Raw genomic sequence first — 16,883 nt, 5'->3', positions numbered from 1 at the left:
TGGGGCTCAAGGGAACTGGTAGCTGTATGATCTATCCTGAGATGTCCTATGTTGGTGTCGGTCAAGACATGAGAAGACTTGGCCAGGTGTGGTGCCTCACACCTATAATCCCAGCACTTTGGGAGGCCAAGGCAGGTGGATCACTGGAGGTCAGGAATTCAACACCAGTCTGGCCAACTTGGTGAAACCCCATCTCTACTAAAAATACAAAAATTAGCTGGGCATGGTGGTGGGCATCTGAAATCCCAGCTACTCAGCAGGCTGAGGAAGGAGAATCACTTGAACCTGGGAGTTGGAGGTTGCAGTGAGCCGAGATGGCGCCACTGCACTCCAGCCTGGTTGACAGATGGAGACTCTGTCTCAAAACAAAAACAAAAACCCTGGGTTTTCTATCTCAACAGCACACAGCTGCATCCTTTCTCTTTTCCATCCTTTTCATCTCCATCTTGTTTCCTTCAAGGACTTTCTTCCCTCTGATCTGGGCAGGCCCGTAGAGGTTGAACATCCTTCCTGGGTACGGTCTCTGTGACTCCACCTCATTTCCAAAGTTCCAAATCAGGCAGCCTGAGAGACAGCTGCAGTCACCTTCACAGCTGTGCTCCTTCAGGACATGTCTGCCCTTCTACACTGAGATTTTTGTCCTTCATCAATGGATTCTGTATTTGTTTTGAATTTCTACTTAGCTTTTACCAGTACTTATTGGGAAAGTGTAGCTTCAGATTCTGGTTACAGTGGGAATGATAAGAAGTGAAAGTGAAATATCATGAATGTTTTCTTATATCTACCTAACTGAATGATAACAGCAACGACAAAGATAAGCACTGTAGTCCCAGCTACTCTGGAGGCTGAGGCAGGAGAATCACTTGAACCCTGGGAGGTGGAGGTCGCAGTGAGCTGACATCACACCACTGTACTCCAGCCTGGGTGACACAGCAAGACTCTATATCAAAAAAAAAAAAAAAAAAAAGAAGAGAGAGAGATGAGAAAACCCAAATTATTCTATCTGAATGGCATACAAGCTAAGAAGTTTGAAGAGTTTGCTTTCTCCAAAAGAAATCCCCCAAACCCAATTCTCAGATCTTACAGTGATCTTGTCATTCTAATAGAAGCAAAAGCCAGAACTCAGCTTCCATGGGCAGGAGACAGTGGGAGGTAGAACTTGGGAGACCCTGAGCATCTGCACCAGTGCTGAGGTGCGAGCTGCACCCAGTCTTTTTTTTTTTTTTTTTTTTTTTTGAGGCGGAGTCTTGCTCTGTCGCCCGGGCTGGAGTGCAGTGGCCGGATCTCAGCTCACTGCAAGCTCCGCCCCCCGGGTTTACGCCATTCTCCTGCCTCAGCCTCCCGAGTAGCTGGGACTACAGGCGCCCGCCACGTCGCCCGGCTAGTTTTTTTTGTATTTTTTAGTAGAGACGGGGTTTCACCGTATTAGCCAGGATGGTCTCGATCTCCTGACCTCGTGATCCGCCCGTCTCGGCCTCCCAAAGTGCTGGGATTACAGGCGTGAGCCACCGCGCCCGGCCCACCCAGTCTTGCTTATGTAACTGCGAGAGAGGACAGAGAACTCAACCCTCCTCCAACTTGGGCCCTGCATGGCTGCTCATCTTAGCGCCTTCCTTTCACAGCCAACTGAGGCAATACGACATCCAGGAAGCCCTGATACCAACCCTTGCGAGCCCCACCTTAATTGTTTATTTGACTCTTTACTCCACTACCCTGTAAATAAAAGGCAGTAGCTTTTATTTCTGTGTCTCCAATGGGTCCTGGCAGGTAGTAGACCTCACTAACATTTGAGGTTTGAAATGAATGGATGATCTCAGTTAGGGGTTGGAATAGGGTGCCTTGACCGGCTTAAGAGGTAGACTCATCCCAGGGCACCAACTCAGTAAGTGGCGCCAGCCTAGAGGAACATTTGCAGAATCCTGAAATTGCTGGATTGGAGATGAAGAACGTAAAAAGGAGCAGAGAAGGCCAGGCACGGTGGCTCACTCCTGTAATCCCAGCACTTTCGGAGGCTGAGGCGGGCGGATCACGAGGTCGAGAGATCGAGATCATCCTGGCTAATACGGTGAAACCCTGTCACTCCATCCTGGGTGACAGAGGGAGACTCTGCCCCCCCCCCCCCCCCCCCCCCCCGCCAAAAAAAGGGAGCAGAGAATTGACAAGTTTCTTCAGTGCCCAAGACTGTTTTCTCTCCTCGTCATTCCTGGAAGGGCTTCATTCACCACGAGGGAGCAGAATCCATGGCGTTATATTCTCATGTATTGGGAGACCCAACAATTCAGATTCCTCTGCCCCTACAAGCATCCATGGCTACGATCCTTCAGGGCTAAGGGGAGTGTTTATTTCAGCCCTAGAATAGCTTAAGATAGATTCCTCTGAGCCTTCTGCTCATATGGCCCATGGGGAAGATATTTAACTGAATACTCTTGGAAGGAAAGAATAAACTTGAAAGCATTTACAAACCTGGCTCTTATTTGGTGCTGATTTATATCAAAAATATTTACTGCGTAATTCCTAACGGACAAGCTTCTGCATGCACCAGTGACTGCAGATAAAACTATTGACATTAAAACAATACCTTCCCTTTAGGAAAATTTCTCTTCTGAACGTTTATTCAGCTCCAATGTGTGGTTTCTACAGCATAGCTGTGTAGAGGCCATGGCTGGGTCTCGGGCTGGTTGGCTCTCTTTGCTCCGATTTCCTGGAAACCCTAGACAGGCATTGGCAAAAACTCAGACCTTTTGATGTTATCCTCTCCCTAGTTTTCAGCAGCCAGTGTCCATTTTATGGGCTGTCTCCCTGCTACTATCCTGGAGGTGACATTGGATCAGAATGACTGCAGCCCAGCAGCCACACAGGACACATGGAGTAGGTCACCTGTGATAGTCACAAGTGACTGAGGCCATGTCGGGTGATTCTGATGTCAGAGTCCATTGGTGCTAACTCCTAGTAGGGTTGAGAAGGAGACCCCTCCTCCTCTTCCTCATCCCAGGAGTCTCTGCAACATGCTTGCTTTGCTTATACTCAGGCAGGGAAGAGCTTGTAACTGACCAGCAGGAGCAAAAGCAGGGCTCTCCAGGTTCTGACACTGAGGTCCCACTGAGTTGACTGCTCTACGAGCTAGAAGTGGCTGATCACAGAAAACAGATCATGGAGGACATGTTCAGTTTTTTTCCCCAATAGCTCAAAACCTTCCAATTTTGGCTTTTCTCAAGATCTGACATTCTCTCTGCAGCATTGTTTTAGTGGTTGACTTTCAGAGGACCATGAACTAGCAGCTCTTTGACCTGCCTTATAAATGGTTGCAGTATCTTTTGTTTCTTTGAAGAAATAGACACCCAAGACTTGTCACCAGATAGGATGTTTGAGATGTCTGTGCTAACTGATATTACTGGTGCTGTCGTTTCTGTTAGTGCCTCCGTGATGGCCAACATTTACTGAAAGCTTCCCGTGGGCCAGACACTGTGCTAAATCATTCACAAATAACTCATTTGCAAGCATCTCACAAGAGTGTAAGGGCCCATGTATCATTAGTCCCCCATTATAGGCAAAAGAAATTTGGGCTTAGTGAGACAATACAGTTTACACAAGGGTCACAGAGTTTGTAAGTGAGAAAACCAGGACTTGTAAGTGAGATTCGTAAGCCAGAGTTTATTAATGAGAAGGAAGGTGTGCTGATTTGAAAGTGATGCCTTTCAATGCAGCAGTACCCAGGCTCTTGTCAGGCACAGGGTAAGTGAGGGCTTCAGTTTATGGGGTCGTCACATGCATGAAGGTTGCAATGAAGTGTTCAGCATCTAGGCTTGGAAGCCAGAAAGCTCCACCTCCCACCAGGTGTGACCTTAGGAAAACTATTCCTAAGTTTCTGTTTCATCATCTGTAATATAGGATAAATGAGATGTACTCACTTGATGAGGTTGTTATGATGATGCGATGAGATGATCAATGAGTGAAAAGAAGACGATTGAATGTGATGTTGAATGAACACCAAGGACAATGCTGGATGCATCACCCCTTGAGGGGCCGGGAAGGAGCCGCAGATGGAGCCACCACATTAGGATATTTGAGCTATTTCTCCAGGAGGAGAGGGAGTGTGTCAACTCCTTCCCATCTTTTAAAGATCTGGCTTCCTCATGGACTGTCAGCAGACATTTCCCACATGTCATGATCTGTGGTCACGTCATAGGCCATGAGCTACCTCAGGTGGGAACATGTGACTATGAATGCTGGGTGCTCCACCCAGCCCGCCCCACCCAGCACAGAAGAAACATTTTCTTATTAATGTTTTAACTTGTAAGATTTTTTTTTTTTTTTTTTTTTTACTTAACAAGAATGCTGAGTAAGGCATTACACACACTATTGATTGAAAAAAGTCATTTTCAAAACAGTATGCATTTTCTCAATTTTGTTAAAATATGTAATAATAATTATTATATATAATACTTTCAGCGGGACTTCGGGCTTCATACATATTTGTAAAATGAATGGAAGGGAAGTGGGATCGAGGGATGGGCAGACTGAAGAAGAATAATGCACAAAACATTGACGCGTCCTTTGGAGAGCAGCACTACGGGCGATTCTTATGGTCTTCATCAGGGAGCTGTAAAATATTTTAGACTTTGCAGGCCATATTGTCATGACTGCTCAACTCGGCCTTTGTTGTGCAAAAGCAGCCAGAGGAGGTGTGAATGGGCCTGACTATGTTCCACTAAGACTTTATTTGTAAAACAAGCATCAGGCTGGAATTGGCCTGTAGACTATAGTTTGCTAACCCCTAGTCTATTTTATAATTTTCTCTAGCTTCCAATTTTATTTTGTTTTTTACATATAAAATGTATCTTTATGATAAAAAGTAGTAGTTATTTTAAAAATGAACACTTGCATAAAAATGCCTGCAGTAAAATAAACAGCCTCTGACATTGATTTAGTGCCTGAGATATATATATATATATATATATATATATATAAACTGTTAGTCTTTTAAATGTAGATATGAATGCACATTCGTTTATCAACAAGTGTAAGCCTGCCACTGTGAGAGGTGTAGGAGATTCAAACAAAGTCTTTTCACTGTACTGTGTGCTTTAAAACTATGGTGTTTCTATAAAGGAGGCCATTTTAGCTTCCATATGGTAGATACAGCATTTCAGGTGGAAATCTGCAAAATTCTCCTAAGGAATTGAACAAAGTTCTCAGCAGCTAGTAAGTTGAAATGCAGAGATTCCAGCTCTAAGCCTGCCTGCTCTCTCTTCTGGTGCTGGGGTTATTAGTCTTATTTTAACCGCCTTTGTAAGTAGCATTATACTTTATGACCCATACCTGTTTGGAGTTAATCCCATTAGGGCTGGGCCACACAGCTCAGTTAACCAGTGTGGACACAGAGTGGTGCTCTTTGCTCTTCAGTCGACTGCGAACATGCATAGGTGGCCATGTGGCTCACTCTTGAGTGGCGTCAGCCTTTGCCTTGTCATACTGTGACACTCGTCCTTAAACCTGCCTTGTCTATATTGAGTTCCAAGACAACATCCAAGTTTATAGCCCTTCAAATTATAGCTTGTTAATGGATTAAGTAAAATGAAGGCTTTAACATTCTAGATTCTGAGGAAGCAGGTTCTTTTTCAAACTGTGAAATTAGATTTAAAAATGGGTGTTTTAGGCTGGGCGTTGTGGCTCACACCTGTAATCCTAGCACTTTGGGAGGCCAAGGCGGGTGAATCACAAGATCAGGAGATCGAGACCATCCTGGCTAACACAATGAAATCTCATCTCTACTAAAAATACAAAAAAATTAGCCGGGCTTAGTTGCAGGTGCCTGTAGTCTCCCAGCTTCTTGGGAGGCTGAGGTAGGAGAATGGTGTGAACCCAAGGAGGCAGAGCTTGCAGTGAGCCAAGACTGCACCACCGCACTCCAGCCCAGGTGACAGAGTGAGACTCCATCTCAAAAAAAAAAAAAAAAAAAAAAAGAGTGTTTTAAAGATATATGCAATTGGGTTTTTCCTTTCAGTGAACCAATCAAATAATTAATCAGTTAGTTAATATAGTTTGTTGTCCCTCAGGTCAAAGCTCTCTGTATCCTACTATGTTAGGATATGGAGAGCTCTTCACTGGGTTGCTGGATATTTTTTGTTAAATTATTATTATTAGTGGTCGTATATCTAGCTATTTTATGAGAAATAAACTGTCAAAATATTTGCATCTTAATGTAGCCTAGGAAATTGTTGGACTTGGGAGAAAGAATAAGACCCAACGGGCCTGTTGACACTTTTACTGTATTGACACTTTTTCTATCCTTAGATTATGCAGACCTCACTCAATTTAGATAAACAAACTGCAGGCTAGAGTCTGACCCACATCTATGCGAGCACAATGGTGGACCTTCAGTGAGGCTTCACGTTTTAGAAAGTATTTATTGAAGTTTTTTGTCATATTGCAGTAATAGCTGTGGGTTTTTCTGAGGGAAGAATGCTTTAACTCTTTGATGCCATATTTTGCCTGGTGTCTGTCTGGCATAGCATATGCCTTTGTGCTCTTCAAGACTAGTAAAATTCGAGAGGATTGGAATACAGGATTGATGACTGTTTAAAATGAAAGATCATTTGAAGAACGCACTGTTTTCTGATTTCTCACTTGATTCTACTTCCCATCTCCATACATGAGAAGACAGACTTTCAATATATCAAAGGAAAAAATAAGAAAAGAGGAGAGCTGGGACGGGAGCCATGGCAAATAAGCCCCTTTAATTCCTAGGGGCCCCATCCTAGGAACCTTGTAAAATTGAAGGTTCTTTTAAAATGCCTTTTTAAAGAGCCCTGGTGGACTTGAAACAGTTAAAAGATGTTGTCCAGACAAAGGAGAAGGGAGGATGGATTAGCAAGGAAGATTGTTTGAATCCTGTTGCACTCCAGGGCTTTTAGGGAAGGTGAGGTCTTGAATGGAAGAGACCACCCAGAAGTTGAATTGGCTTTATTTTAATAATTGCCATCTTACGACTGGTTTGACAGGAAGTCCTGAAATTGGATTTTGACTCCCCTGGCTTCTGGGAGTCAGTCCTGTTGTTGAGGCAATTTTGATATATACAAATCTGTTGAGACAATGGCCTTGTGCTTGGACGAAACGTTGGCTTCTGTGTGCTAGGGTTGGGAGGTGATAGGTAGGTGGGATTCAATGGTGAGTTCTGGCATAGTTTGTGGACAGACACCTCTGTATCTGAGGTCATTTCCCACCTCTGTCCTTTTGTGTTGGGATCTCAGATGACCTCAAACCTTCACAGCTTATCCCGTGAAAATCCCACAGGAAAGGCTGTCTGTCCATGGCCCGGGGAAGACTGCCCTGCTGTGCTATATTCCAGGCACTGGAGTGGATATAAAATAAACTCACCTCTCCAAATATTTATGGGCCTCAGAAGAAAAAGACAAATCAATACACATTTTCTTAATATCTACTGTGGAGCTGTCATGCTTGACTGCTTTGCCAAGATTTAACCTAGGAGCTCCAACTTTAATTTGAGCTCTACATTTTGTGAAATACATTTTTTTTTTGCTTCTAACACCAAAGACTAATGTTTATACACATTCAGTGTTAATATTAGGATGTCTAAAGTTTCTGTACTTGCTAGAGAATGTATTTTTACAATTTCATTTAATGCATGCATATAAATTATTCTCATCACTTGCTGTAATTAAACTTGAGATCTAGTATTTATCTAACCAGAGTCCTTTCTCTCTGATTTCAGGTTTGGAAAGAAATCCCGGCCTGCAATGTATGATGTGAGCCCCATTGCCTATGAAGATTATAGTCCTGATGACAAACCCTTGGTCACACTGATTAAAACAAAAGATTTGTAATCTTTTTTTGGATTATTTTTCAAAAAGATGAGACACTACACTCATTTAAATATTTTTAAGAAAATAAAAAGCTTAAGAAATTTAAAATGCTAGCTGCTCAAGAGTTTTCAGTAGAATATTTAAGAACTAATTTTCTGCAGCTTTTAGTTTGGAAAAAATATTTTAAAAACGAAATTTGTGAAACTATCCATAGACTACGTTTTAATGTACCTTCAGCTCTCTAAACTGTATGCTTCTACTAGTGTGTGCTCTTTTCACCGTAGACACTATCACGAGACCCAGATTAATTTCTGTGGTTGTTACAGAATAAGTCTAATCAAGGAGAAGTTTCTGTTTGACATTTGAGTGCTGGCTTTCTGAGTAGAGTTAGGAAAACCATGTAACGTAGCGTATGATGCATAATAGAGTATACCCGTTACTTAAACAGAAGTCTGAAATGTTCGTTTTGTGGAAAAGAAGCTAGTTAAATTTATTATTCCTAACCTGAATGAAATTAGCCTTTGCCTTATTCTGTGCATGGGTAAGTAACTTATTTCTGCACTGTTTCGTTGAACTTTGCGGAAACATTCTTTCGAGTTTGTTTTTGTCATTTTCGTAACAGTCGTCGAACTAGGCCTCAAAAACATACGTAACAAAAAGGCCTAGCGAGGCAAATTCTCATTGATTTGAATCCACATTTTTCTTTAAAAAGTCAAGGGTTTTATATTGTGAGTAAATTACATTTACATTTGAGTCGTTTGTTGTTAAGAGGTAGTAAACATAAGAGAGTACTGGTTCCTTCAGTAGTGAGTATTTCTCATAGTGCAGCTTTATTTATCTCCAGGATGTTTTTGTGGCTGTATTTGATTGATATGTGCTTCTTCTGATTCTTGCTAATTTCAAAGAATATTGAATAAATGTTATCAAGTCAAGGATGCAGTTGTCTCTTTTGTTCTTTGAAAACGATATATAAAAAGTTTTGGATTTGCTATTGTTTGCCAAACAGTCCCACGGTTGATACCATATTAAATAACCCGAGGCGTGTACTTCGGTGGCTGCCGGAGCCTGCTCCTTTGCCTCTGCAAGCCCTTCTGACCTCCTAATTGTCAGTAAGCTCACCCTAGGTGCTCGTCAGTGTGAAGTGTAAAAAAAAATTAAGAATTGTTATCCAACGTTGTATATCCAAATTTGCCAGTGAAATGCAGCACATGTGGACAGTGAACACACTGGAATCCGGAGCTACTTCTAGGCATTGAGGGCAGGCACCTGTGGCCTCAAGAAATACCTTGTATGCTGCTATCCTGTGGAGACTAAATGAAATTGCCTTAGCAAACAGTTCATGGTTCTTAGAAACCTGAAGGCCTAGTTTAAAGCCACCCTATATTCGGTTCCATTTTGTATCCAAATGCTGCTCTGAAGTCCCAGAGTTATTTTTAAAAACGCATTTTTAACTGCACACAGGGACGTCGGGTAAGGCCAAGAGAAGTCCTGGAACCAGGTGTGAGGGAGAGTTTTAAGCAAAAAAATTATTTAGATGCTTTTCCTTCTTGCTCTACCCTCAAAACATCTGTTCCTAATCCTACAAATAACACAGCAGTCTACCCGCCTTCTGATTATTAAATGATACAGTGCAATATGTTAATATTTTAGTTAAGTGTTTGGAAGTAAAGTAAGAACAAAATATTAACTTGGTCGGTTAAACATTTATGGGAACATGCAGCAGAGTGTTGTGCAGACATATTTACTCCCATCTTCCTGTAAAAGATCCTTTGGTTGTGTGGTGCTCAGACACCTCGATCGATGATAGGAAAGGGCCATGAAAAGGTGTGAGTTGAACTCCATTTGCCTCTTGACCCCCACGAGCCCATGGACATTGTCTGAGCCTCCATGTCTTTTTTGCTTATTGGTCTTCATTTGCAAACTGCTTCGATCACACCCTCTGAAATAATTTTCAATCTCCCAAAGTCTTAAATTCATTATATGCGATGTCTCTTAAAGGACTTGTTGAAAAAACTAAAGTCTTTTACCATCACGGCTTGTCTCTTGAAAGCCAATTAATGGAGCTTACAAATTCAGATCTTGGGCAGAGCCTTCTGACCACCTGAGAGTGGCCACCAAGTACATCTAAAGACATTTGCTTATTCATTTGGACATTCAATGATAAGAATTTGTCTCATTGAGCACTTGTTCTGCATCAGGCAGATGGTGACCGACACAAGCCCCACCAGAAGATCCTGGCTCCCGAGTTTATAGCTTGTTTTGAACCAGACCTTCATCTAATAAACAAATAAATATAGAATTACACTTCACAGAACACCATGAAGGAAACTCCACTATAGGACAGCTTATTTGTAGCAGGGTAGATTAAAATCTTACTTCCATCATTTACTTGGTAATGACTCTGGACAGGTAAGTCTCTGGGCCTAATATTCAAAATTTGAAAATTGGGGATCATGATAGGGCCTCCCTTGAAGAATCATTGTGAGTATTCAATGCCAGAATGCGTGTAAATCCTCCCTCCAGCGCCCATCAAAATTCAGCACATGTTAGCTGTTGTTATTGCTGCTGCTGTTCTTGTTTTAGATTCAGACCTTATCACAAAGTAGGTTAGTACCCTTGCTTTGATGATTAGTGACTGGGATCTGCAGTTAGTACATTGTGATGTGTGTGAGGAACAGTCTTCCTAGTGCAGGGAGCACATTCTCTAAGGGTGTCAAAATTCCACCGTCTCAAGTTGTTACTTTGCACTAGCTGTGAAAATAGTACTTGATAAACCCGAATTAACTACGACTCCAGAATTCCTGAACTGATGGTGGTCTTATAACTCAGTGTAGCCATAATTAGTTCTCTAATATGTGGATCTTCACATGCCAAAGCAACTACATGTAATGACAGGGATCCCTGCCATCTAGAAATGGTACAGCAGTGTCTCCAGCTCATTCGGGAGTTTTTTCAAAGTTTTTACTCTTGCCACAAAATGGCACATGCAGATACGTTATTTCCAAGTGGTCTTAACAGTTGAGTAGGCCTCTTTGACATAGGAACCAAAGTCTCCACTTAGCACAATGGGGCCTGGGCCTCCCACCCTGTCACTTAGTAACTCTGCCCTACTGGCTTCTGTTTCTTCATTTCATGAGGCTATAAATTTTTTGGACAATTTTGTCTGGCTATGACTTTCTCCAAGAACTGAGAAGTGTCTGGGAGTCTGAACTGATCTTTTCTTCAAACAATGTTGTAAATCCAGGTAAACAAAACCAAACAAAACAAATTTTCAGGTATATTGTAGTTGAAGTCATAATTCTTACTGTTAAAGGGTTTTCCAGTTTACTTATAGGGACAAAGATAAAACCATAGAAAAGAAATTATATATATGAAATCACCTTAAAATTATAAGTAACCACTCACAACAACCCTGGCAGATACCATTAGGTGCCTCTACCACAGCCATTTTTCTGCCCTTCTTCTGATGCAACATAGAGTTGAAAATATCAGCTGTCACCTTCTCCAGCTTCCCTTGCTTTTAGGGATGACTGTGGGTCAGTGGGCCCTTCAAGAAAATCTCCTGGGACCTCCTAAAAATACTTTTCTTCCTGATTAGAGAGTGATGGAGTCAATGAAGAATCATCAGATGCTTTCAGGCAGGGGCAAGAAGAGTTCTCCTACGCTACAATAAAGAGCATAGACTTTGATATTATTCACAATATATCACAATTATCACAATTATTACACAATTTATCACAAGAGTTTGACCAACGCTGATGTGATTTGAATTAGTCCTTGACCTCAGATTTTTTCAGCTACAAAATGGAAATGGAAGTAGCTTATTTGAGCAGGTATTGATAAACTATGGCCCACAGGCCAACGTACAGCCCAAAGCTTGTTTTTGAACAGCCCTTAAACTAAGAGTGACTATGTGTGTGGGTTTTTAATACACTTTTTATTTTAGAATAGATTTTGATTTACAGGAATGTTGTGAAGATATTACTATAAGTTCCCATATACTCCACGTCTGCTTTTCCTCATAAACATTTTACATGAGTGTGGCACATTTGTCACAATTAATGAATTGATGCCTTACTCTGAACTAAAATCCATACTTCATTCAGATTTCTTTACTTTTTACCTACTGTCCTTTTTTGGTTGTTCCAGGATCCTGTCTAGGACACCACATTGCATTTGATCATCACATCTCCTAGGCCACTCTTGGCTGCAATGATTTCTCAGACTTTCCTTGTTTTTATGACCTTGAAGAGGACTCTGTGTTTTCTAAGATGTTCCTCTATATAGATGTTTATGACGTTTTGCCCATGATCAGACCGTAGTTTTAGGTTTTGGGGAGGACAACCATACAGATAAAGTGCCATGTTCATCGTGTCTTATCAAGCTTACATACTAACAATGTGATTTATTACTGTGGATGCCGACCTTAACCATCACCCTGCCGAAGCATTTGTCAGGCTTCTCCACTGTAAAATTACCTTATTCCCCTTCTCTCCAAACTGTACTCTTTGGAAGGAAGTCACTATGTGTAGCTCACACTTAAGGAGTGGGGAGTTACGTTTCTCTACTTCCTTAAGGATACAGTATCTACTTCAGTTATTTGGGATTCTTCTGCACGAGAAATTTGTTTATTCTCCCTCGTTTATTTATTCAATAACTTGTTCATGCTGGTGAGGATTCATGGACATTTTTGTTATTGTTTGGAGTATAATTTAATACTTCTTTTTTTGGTTTTGCTCAAAATTTTCCATCTTTGGCCATTAAGAGCTCTTCTATTCGGCACCTTTGACATACCTTCATTGCTGCGTATGTCTGTGTGTGTGTACATGTGCCTGTGTATGTGCCTGTGCCTGTGTGTGTGTGCATTTTAGCACTTCCTTGCTTTCTGGCAATACAGGATGCTCCAGGCTCATCTTGTATGTTTCCTGCTTCAGCCTTAGAATCAGCCATTTTTTTCCAGGGAAATTGGTTTCTTTCATTGCAGTGAGAGTGGTTTATAACAAATGAGCATTTGAAATTGATTTGACAATAGCCAACTGTCTTACACCATTTGTGCTGCTATAACAAAATGCCTGAGGCTGGATAATTTATAAAGAACAGAAATGCATTTCTCACAGTGCCGGAGGCTAGATGTCCAAAACCAAGGTACCAGCAGATTTGGTGTCTGGTGAGGGCCTGGTCTCCACTTCTAAGATGATGCATTGTCACTGCATCCTCTGGAGGGGAGAAACACTACGTCCTCACATGGTGGAAGGGACGGGGGGTAAAAAGTGAGGAGTGAAAGCCCTCCTTCAAGCCTTTTCATACGGTCGCCTAATCCCATTCGTGAGGGCACAACCCTCATGACTCAGTTTTAAAGGTCACACCTCCTAACACAGTTGCATTGGGGGTTAAATTTTAACCTGAATTTTGGAAGCAACAAAGAAAGACATTCAAACCATATGATACACACTCACTTTGAAGCCCAATCAAGTGAACTATTTCCTACCCCACAAAGAGTTTTATTCTTCTTAGTTGACTTGTATTACAAAAATAAATTGTATTCAATTATTGTTACATTTTGACTTTCACTAATAAAAAATGTGTGGAATGTTATCTCCTCTCACGTTATACAAGTATCTATATCATGTGTTCAGTTTTATATTTTGGCCAGCACAAGACTAAAATGTTTAATATCTGGTCTTTGCAGACAAGATTGGCTGACCTCTGCTTTAGAGCAACATTCTGTAGTGTAAGTGAGGTAACATACTTAAGAACCAGCATAGAGATGGCACATGGTAGGCATGTGGTATGGGGGAATGCTTCTCTCCATTCTCACTTGAGACAGCGAACTCTTTCAGGACAACTCTGTCTTATTCAGCTGTATCACTCTAGTGCTTGGCATATGGCTGACCTTTAGCAAACCTTTACTAAATGTTTCCATTGATTGAACAGAAAAATGCATGATGACTTAATGCAGAAGGAGATAGATGATTGTATGTGAGAGAACAATGAAAGGTGACATGGTTGTAATGGAAGGCAAAGGCACACATTAATATGGAACCAGCGGGAATGCGTTCTAGAGTTTTACACATCTATTTGCGAAACATCTGCAAGATTTCCATCCTATATATCTGTTGACCTGGCCTGGCTATTTGAGAGCCTGGACTGGTCAGTAAGATATATTATTTTTTCAATCATTTCAATTTATCTCAATCTTTTACAAACTGCAATACTTAGAAGGATTCTATAGGCTTTATTGAGGGCCTTGGGGGAGAGTCACAGAGAGGATCATATTGCACGGAGAAGGTGGCCTTCCACCATATGCAGATTCTGCTTCCTCTCTTGTTCTTCTCTTGTCCTCATCTCCCTCTCCAGAACCATAAGAAAATTAATCTCTTGTTTTGTTTTGTGCAGAGCAATTGTTCTCACCCTCACAATCCTTAGGAAAGAATCTTCTATCTCAAATGCACCTCAAGTATATTTCCAACCAAATATTGGTCTAGTCTTGAAATGACTCAAGTAAAAGCTCCCAAGAAAATCAAACTCTCCATATGTCATTTCATTTAATATAATTATTAGAATGCCTCTGGCTGCAGGTCACTGACAGCAAACCCAACACATATACTGACTTAAAACATAAGAAAATCTTATAACTGGTAGTCCAGAAGTGAGGCAAGCTTTAGGAGCAGCTTGATCCAGAAGCTCTTATTCCATTTCTTTGCAGTTTCCTTGGTCCTGCTCTCCTCTGGGTGATGGCTTCATCATCAGGCTGCTTCCCTTGTGATGGCAGAATGGCTATGACAATTTCTGCCTTCACATACTCAGGCTACCCTATATTTTTGTGTACCCACTCATTCCACTGTATTCCATTTTCTCTTATTCTGCATTATTATTTTCCACCACACTTGCTAGTATCTGCCTTGTCATTGAGTTACTTTTTCAGGCATTTATTTTCTGTTTTCCCGGTAGTATTTTAGCTCCACGTTGTGATCACTACTGTATCACCAGTGCCTGGAACAGTGCTTGGCACACAGTAGCAGCTTAAGAAACATTTGCTGAATTAATGTCAGGACGTTCAGAGGATGAACTAGAGATTGCCTCGGAGGCTCCCTCTTAAGAGCTAGGGGATTTCTCCCTCAAATATTTATTAACTCTCATTGGCCCAAACTAGGTCATGTACACATTTTGGAATTATCCCTCATGGCCAGCTAAATTCCACACCCTCACTGACAAAGGCCTGGATTCCTGAACCAATCACTGCCAAGGGGCATGGGATTATCCTGGAGCTGGGAAAGGGGTCATTGGCCCTAGAAATAAATGGAATATACAGTGAGGGGTGGGGCGAGAGAAGTACCGATGCAGAACTGAAGGGCAGTTGAGATGGGGAAGGGGAGTGGTCATAGGAGGCAACCACGCATGTCTTCTCCATCTACACATAGATATAGGAGTGAACAGTGGGTGGGGAAGGTGGAGAGGCACTAAGCTGGGAGTTTACAAATTTAGATTTTTATCTTAGCTCTTTCTTGAATAAGCTGACAGAAACTTGGTGAGTCATTCACCTCTCCCGGCCTGTGCTTTGTCATTTATATTTTATACTTATTTTTATTTTTTGAGGACAGAATCTCACTCTGTTGCCCAGGGTGGAGTTTAGTGGTATGATCTTGGCTCACTGCAACCTCCACCTCCTGGGTTTCAGTGATTCTCATGCCTTAGCCTCCTGAGTAGCTGGGATTACAGGCTTGCACCATCATGCCCGGCTAATTTTTGTATTTTTAGCAGAGATGGAGTTTCACCATGTTGGCCAGGCTGGTCTCAAATTCCTGGCCTGAAGCGACCTGCCTGTTGTGGCCTCCCAAAGTGCTGAGATTACAGGTGTAGACCACCATGCCTGGCCTGTCATTTTTAATACTGAGCAGTTGAACTATGGTTATAACTTGGCTTTCAGCCCTAGTGTGAACCACAGATGTGTTTTTGTTTGTCCTACACCATATGTTTAAACGTGTAAACTAAAATTAATAATTAGGATCTCTCTCTCTCACACACACACATATACACACTCCACTCACACAAATCGGTTTTCTGGCTTACCTTGAAAACTCAGAAGTGTGATTGCCCCATCCATATGAAGACAGGAGAAAGGAAAAAAAAAAAAAAACAGACAGACAGTTAAGACAGGTCACTGGTAGAACTGTTTTAAATGGAGAAATAGGCTGAAAAATCCAGCTACAGCTACACAGATAAGGGGACAAACCCCAACACAGAAACACGTTTGTTCATTGTATAATCAGCAGACTCCCAGGAAAGTTTCCTCCCCTTCTGTGGACATGTACCTGGTGGCTCCATGGGAACTTTCTTGAGGGGAGGCTTGCCTGAGACATGTCCACAGCTGTACAGATAAGGGCAGTTACACAGGTCAGTACACAGACAAGGACAATTTCTTATAAAAACTTTTATATTCAACTGTAAAATGGCAACCCTCCCCACTGTGGAGAGTGTTCCTCTTTTGCTTATTAAACTTAACTCCAACCTCACCCTTGGTGTCCATGCTCCTTAATTTTCTTGGTTGTGAGACAAAGAACTCAAATAACACCTCAGACAATAAGACTGCTTCATTGACTCTAGATGGCTTCATGATTACCACATGGCAGCAAGTGGCTGAAATGGAAATGCAACTGCCCCATTTAGATAGTTGGGCACAAACCCCACCCCTCCCTATTGTCTCACTAACACTAAAAGTGAATGTCAGTTACTACTTATAATATTTTTTGCCCAGTTATTTTTGTTTTAGTTTTGCTTTATTTTCATTTCGTGGATAAATATTTTTCTGTATCCATGCCATCAAAACTGGTATATGAGCATTAATTGAGTGGGCTGTGTGTTTCAAGGAAAATGAGCAAAAGCGTAGTTACGGTAGAAGTGAAGACTATTTGTATGTGTTTAATACCCTCCAAGCCCCTGACCAATTGACTAAGTCACATTACTTTCCTGTCCCAAGGATCTCAGCACTAGATCAGTAACCTTTAAAGCTATTTCTTAGTAAAAGTATGTTGTCTTCCAGTGAAATACTACATGGATGTG

The 16,883-nt window shown here is 41.6% G+C and overlaps 1 protein-coding gene across 1 annotated transcript in view; it reads left to right on the top strand.

Annotated features, from left to right (window-relative positions):
* Positions 1–8,758, top strand: part of DNER (delta/notch like EGF repeat containing) — a 366,117-nt gene extending 357,359 nt beyond the window's left edge. Inside the window, exon 13 of the mRNA XM_023193935.2 lies at positions 7,733–8,758. Coding sequence (XP_023049703.2) covers positions 7,733–7,844 — 112 coding nt within the window. The 3' untranslated portion in view covers positions 7,845–8,758. The remainder of the gene's footprint in view (positions 1–7,732) is intronic.
* Positions 8,759–16,883: the final 8,125 nt, after the last annotated feature.

Source organism: Piliocolobus tephrosceles, chromosome 11, assembly GCF_002776525.5.
Source record: "Piliocolobus tephrosceles isolate RC106 chromosome 11, ASM277652v3, whole genome shotgun sequence".
In the NCBI taxonomy this organism is placed as follows: Eukaryota; Metazoa; Chordata; class Mammalia; order Primates; family Cercopithecidae; genus Piliocolobus; species Piliocolobus tephrosceles.
The sequence above is the reverse complement of the archived record's forward strand: the minus strand, read 5'-3'. Positions and strand labels throughout refer to the sequence as shown.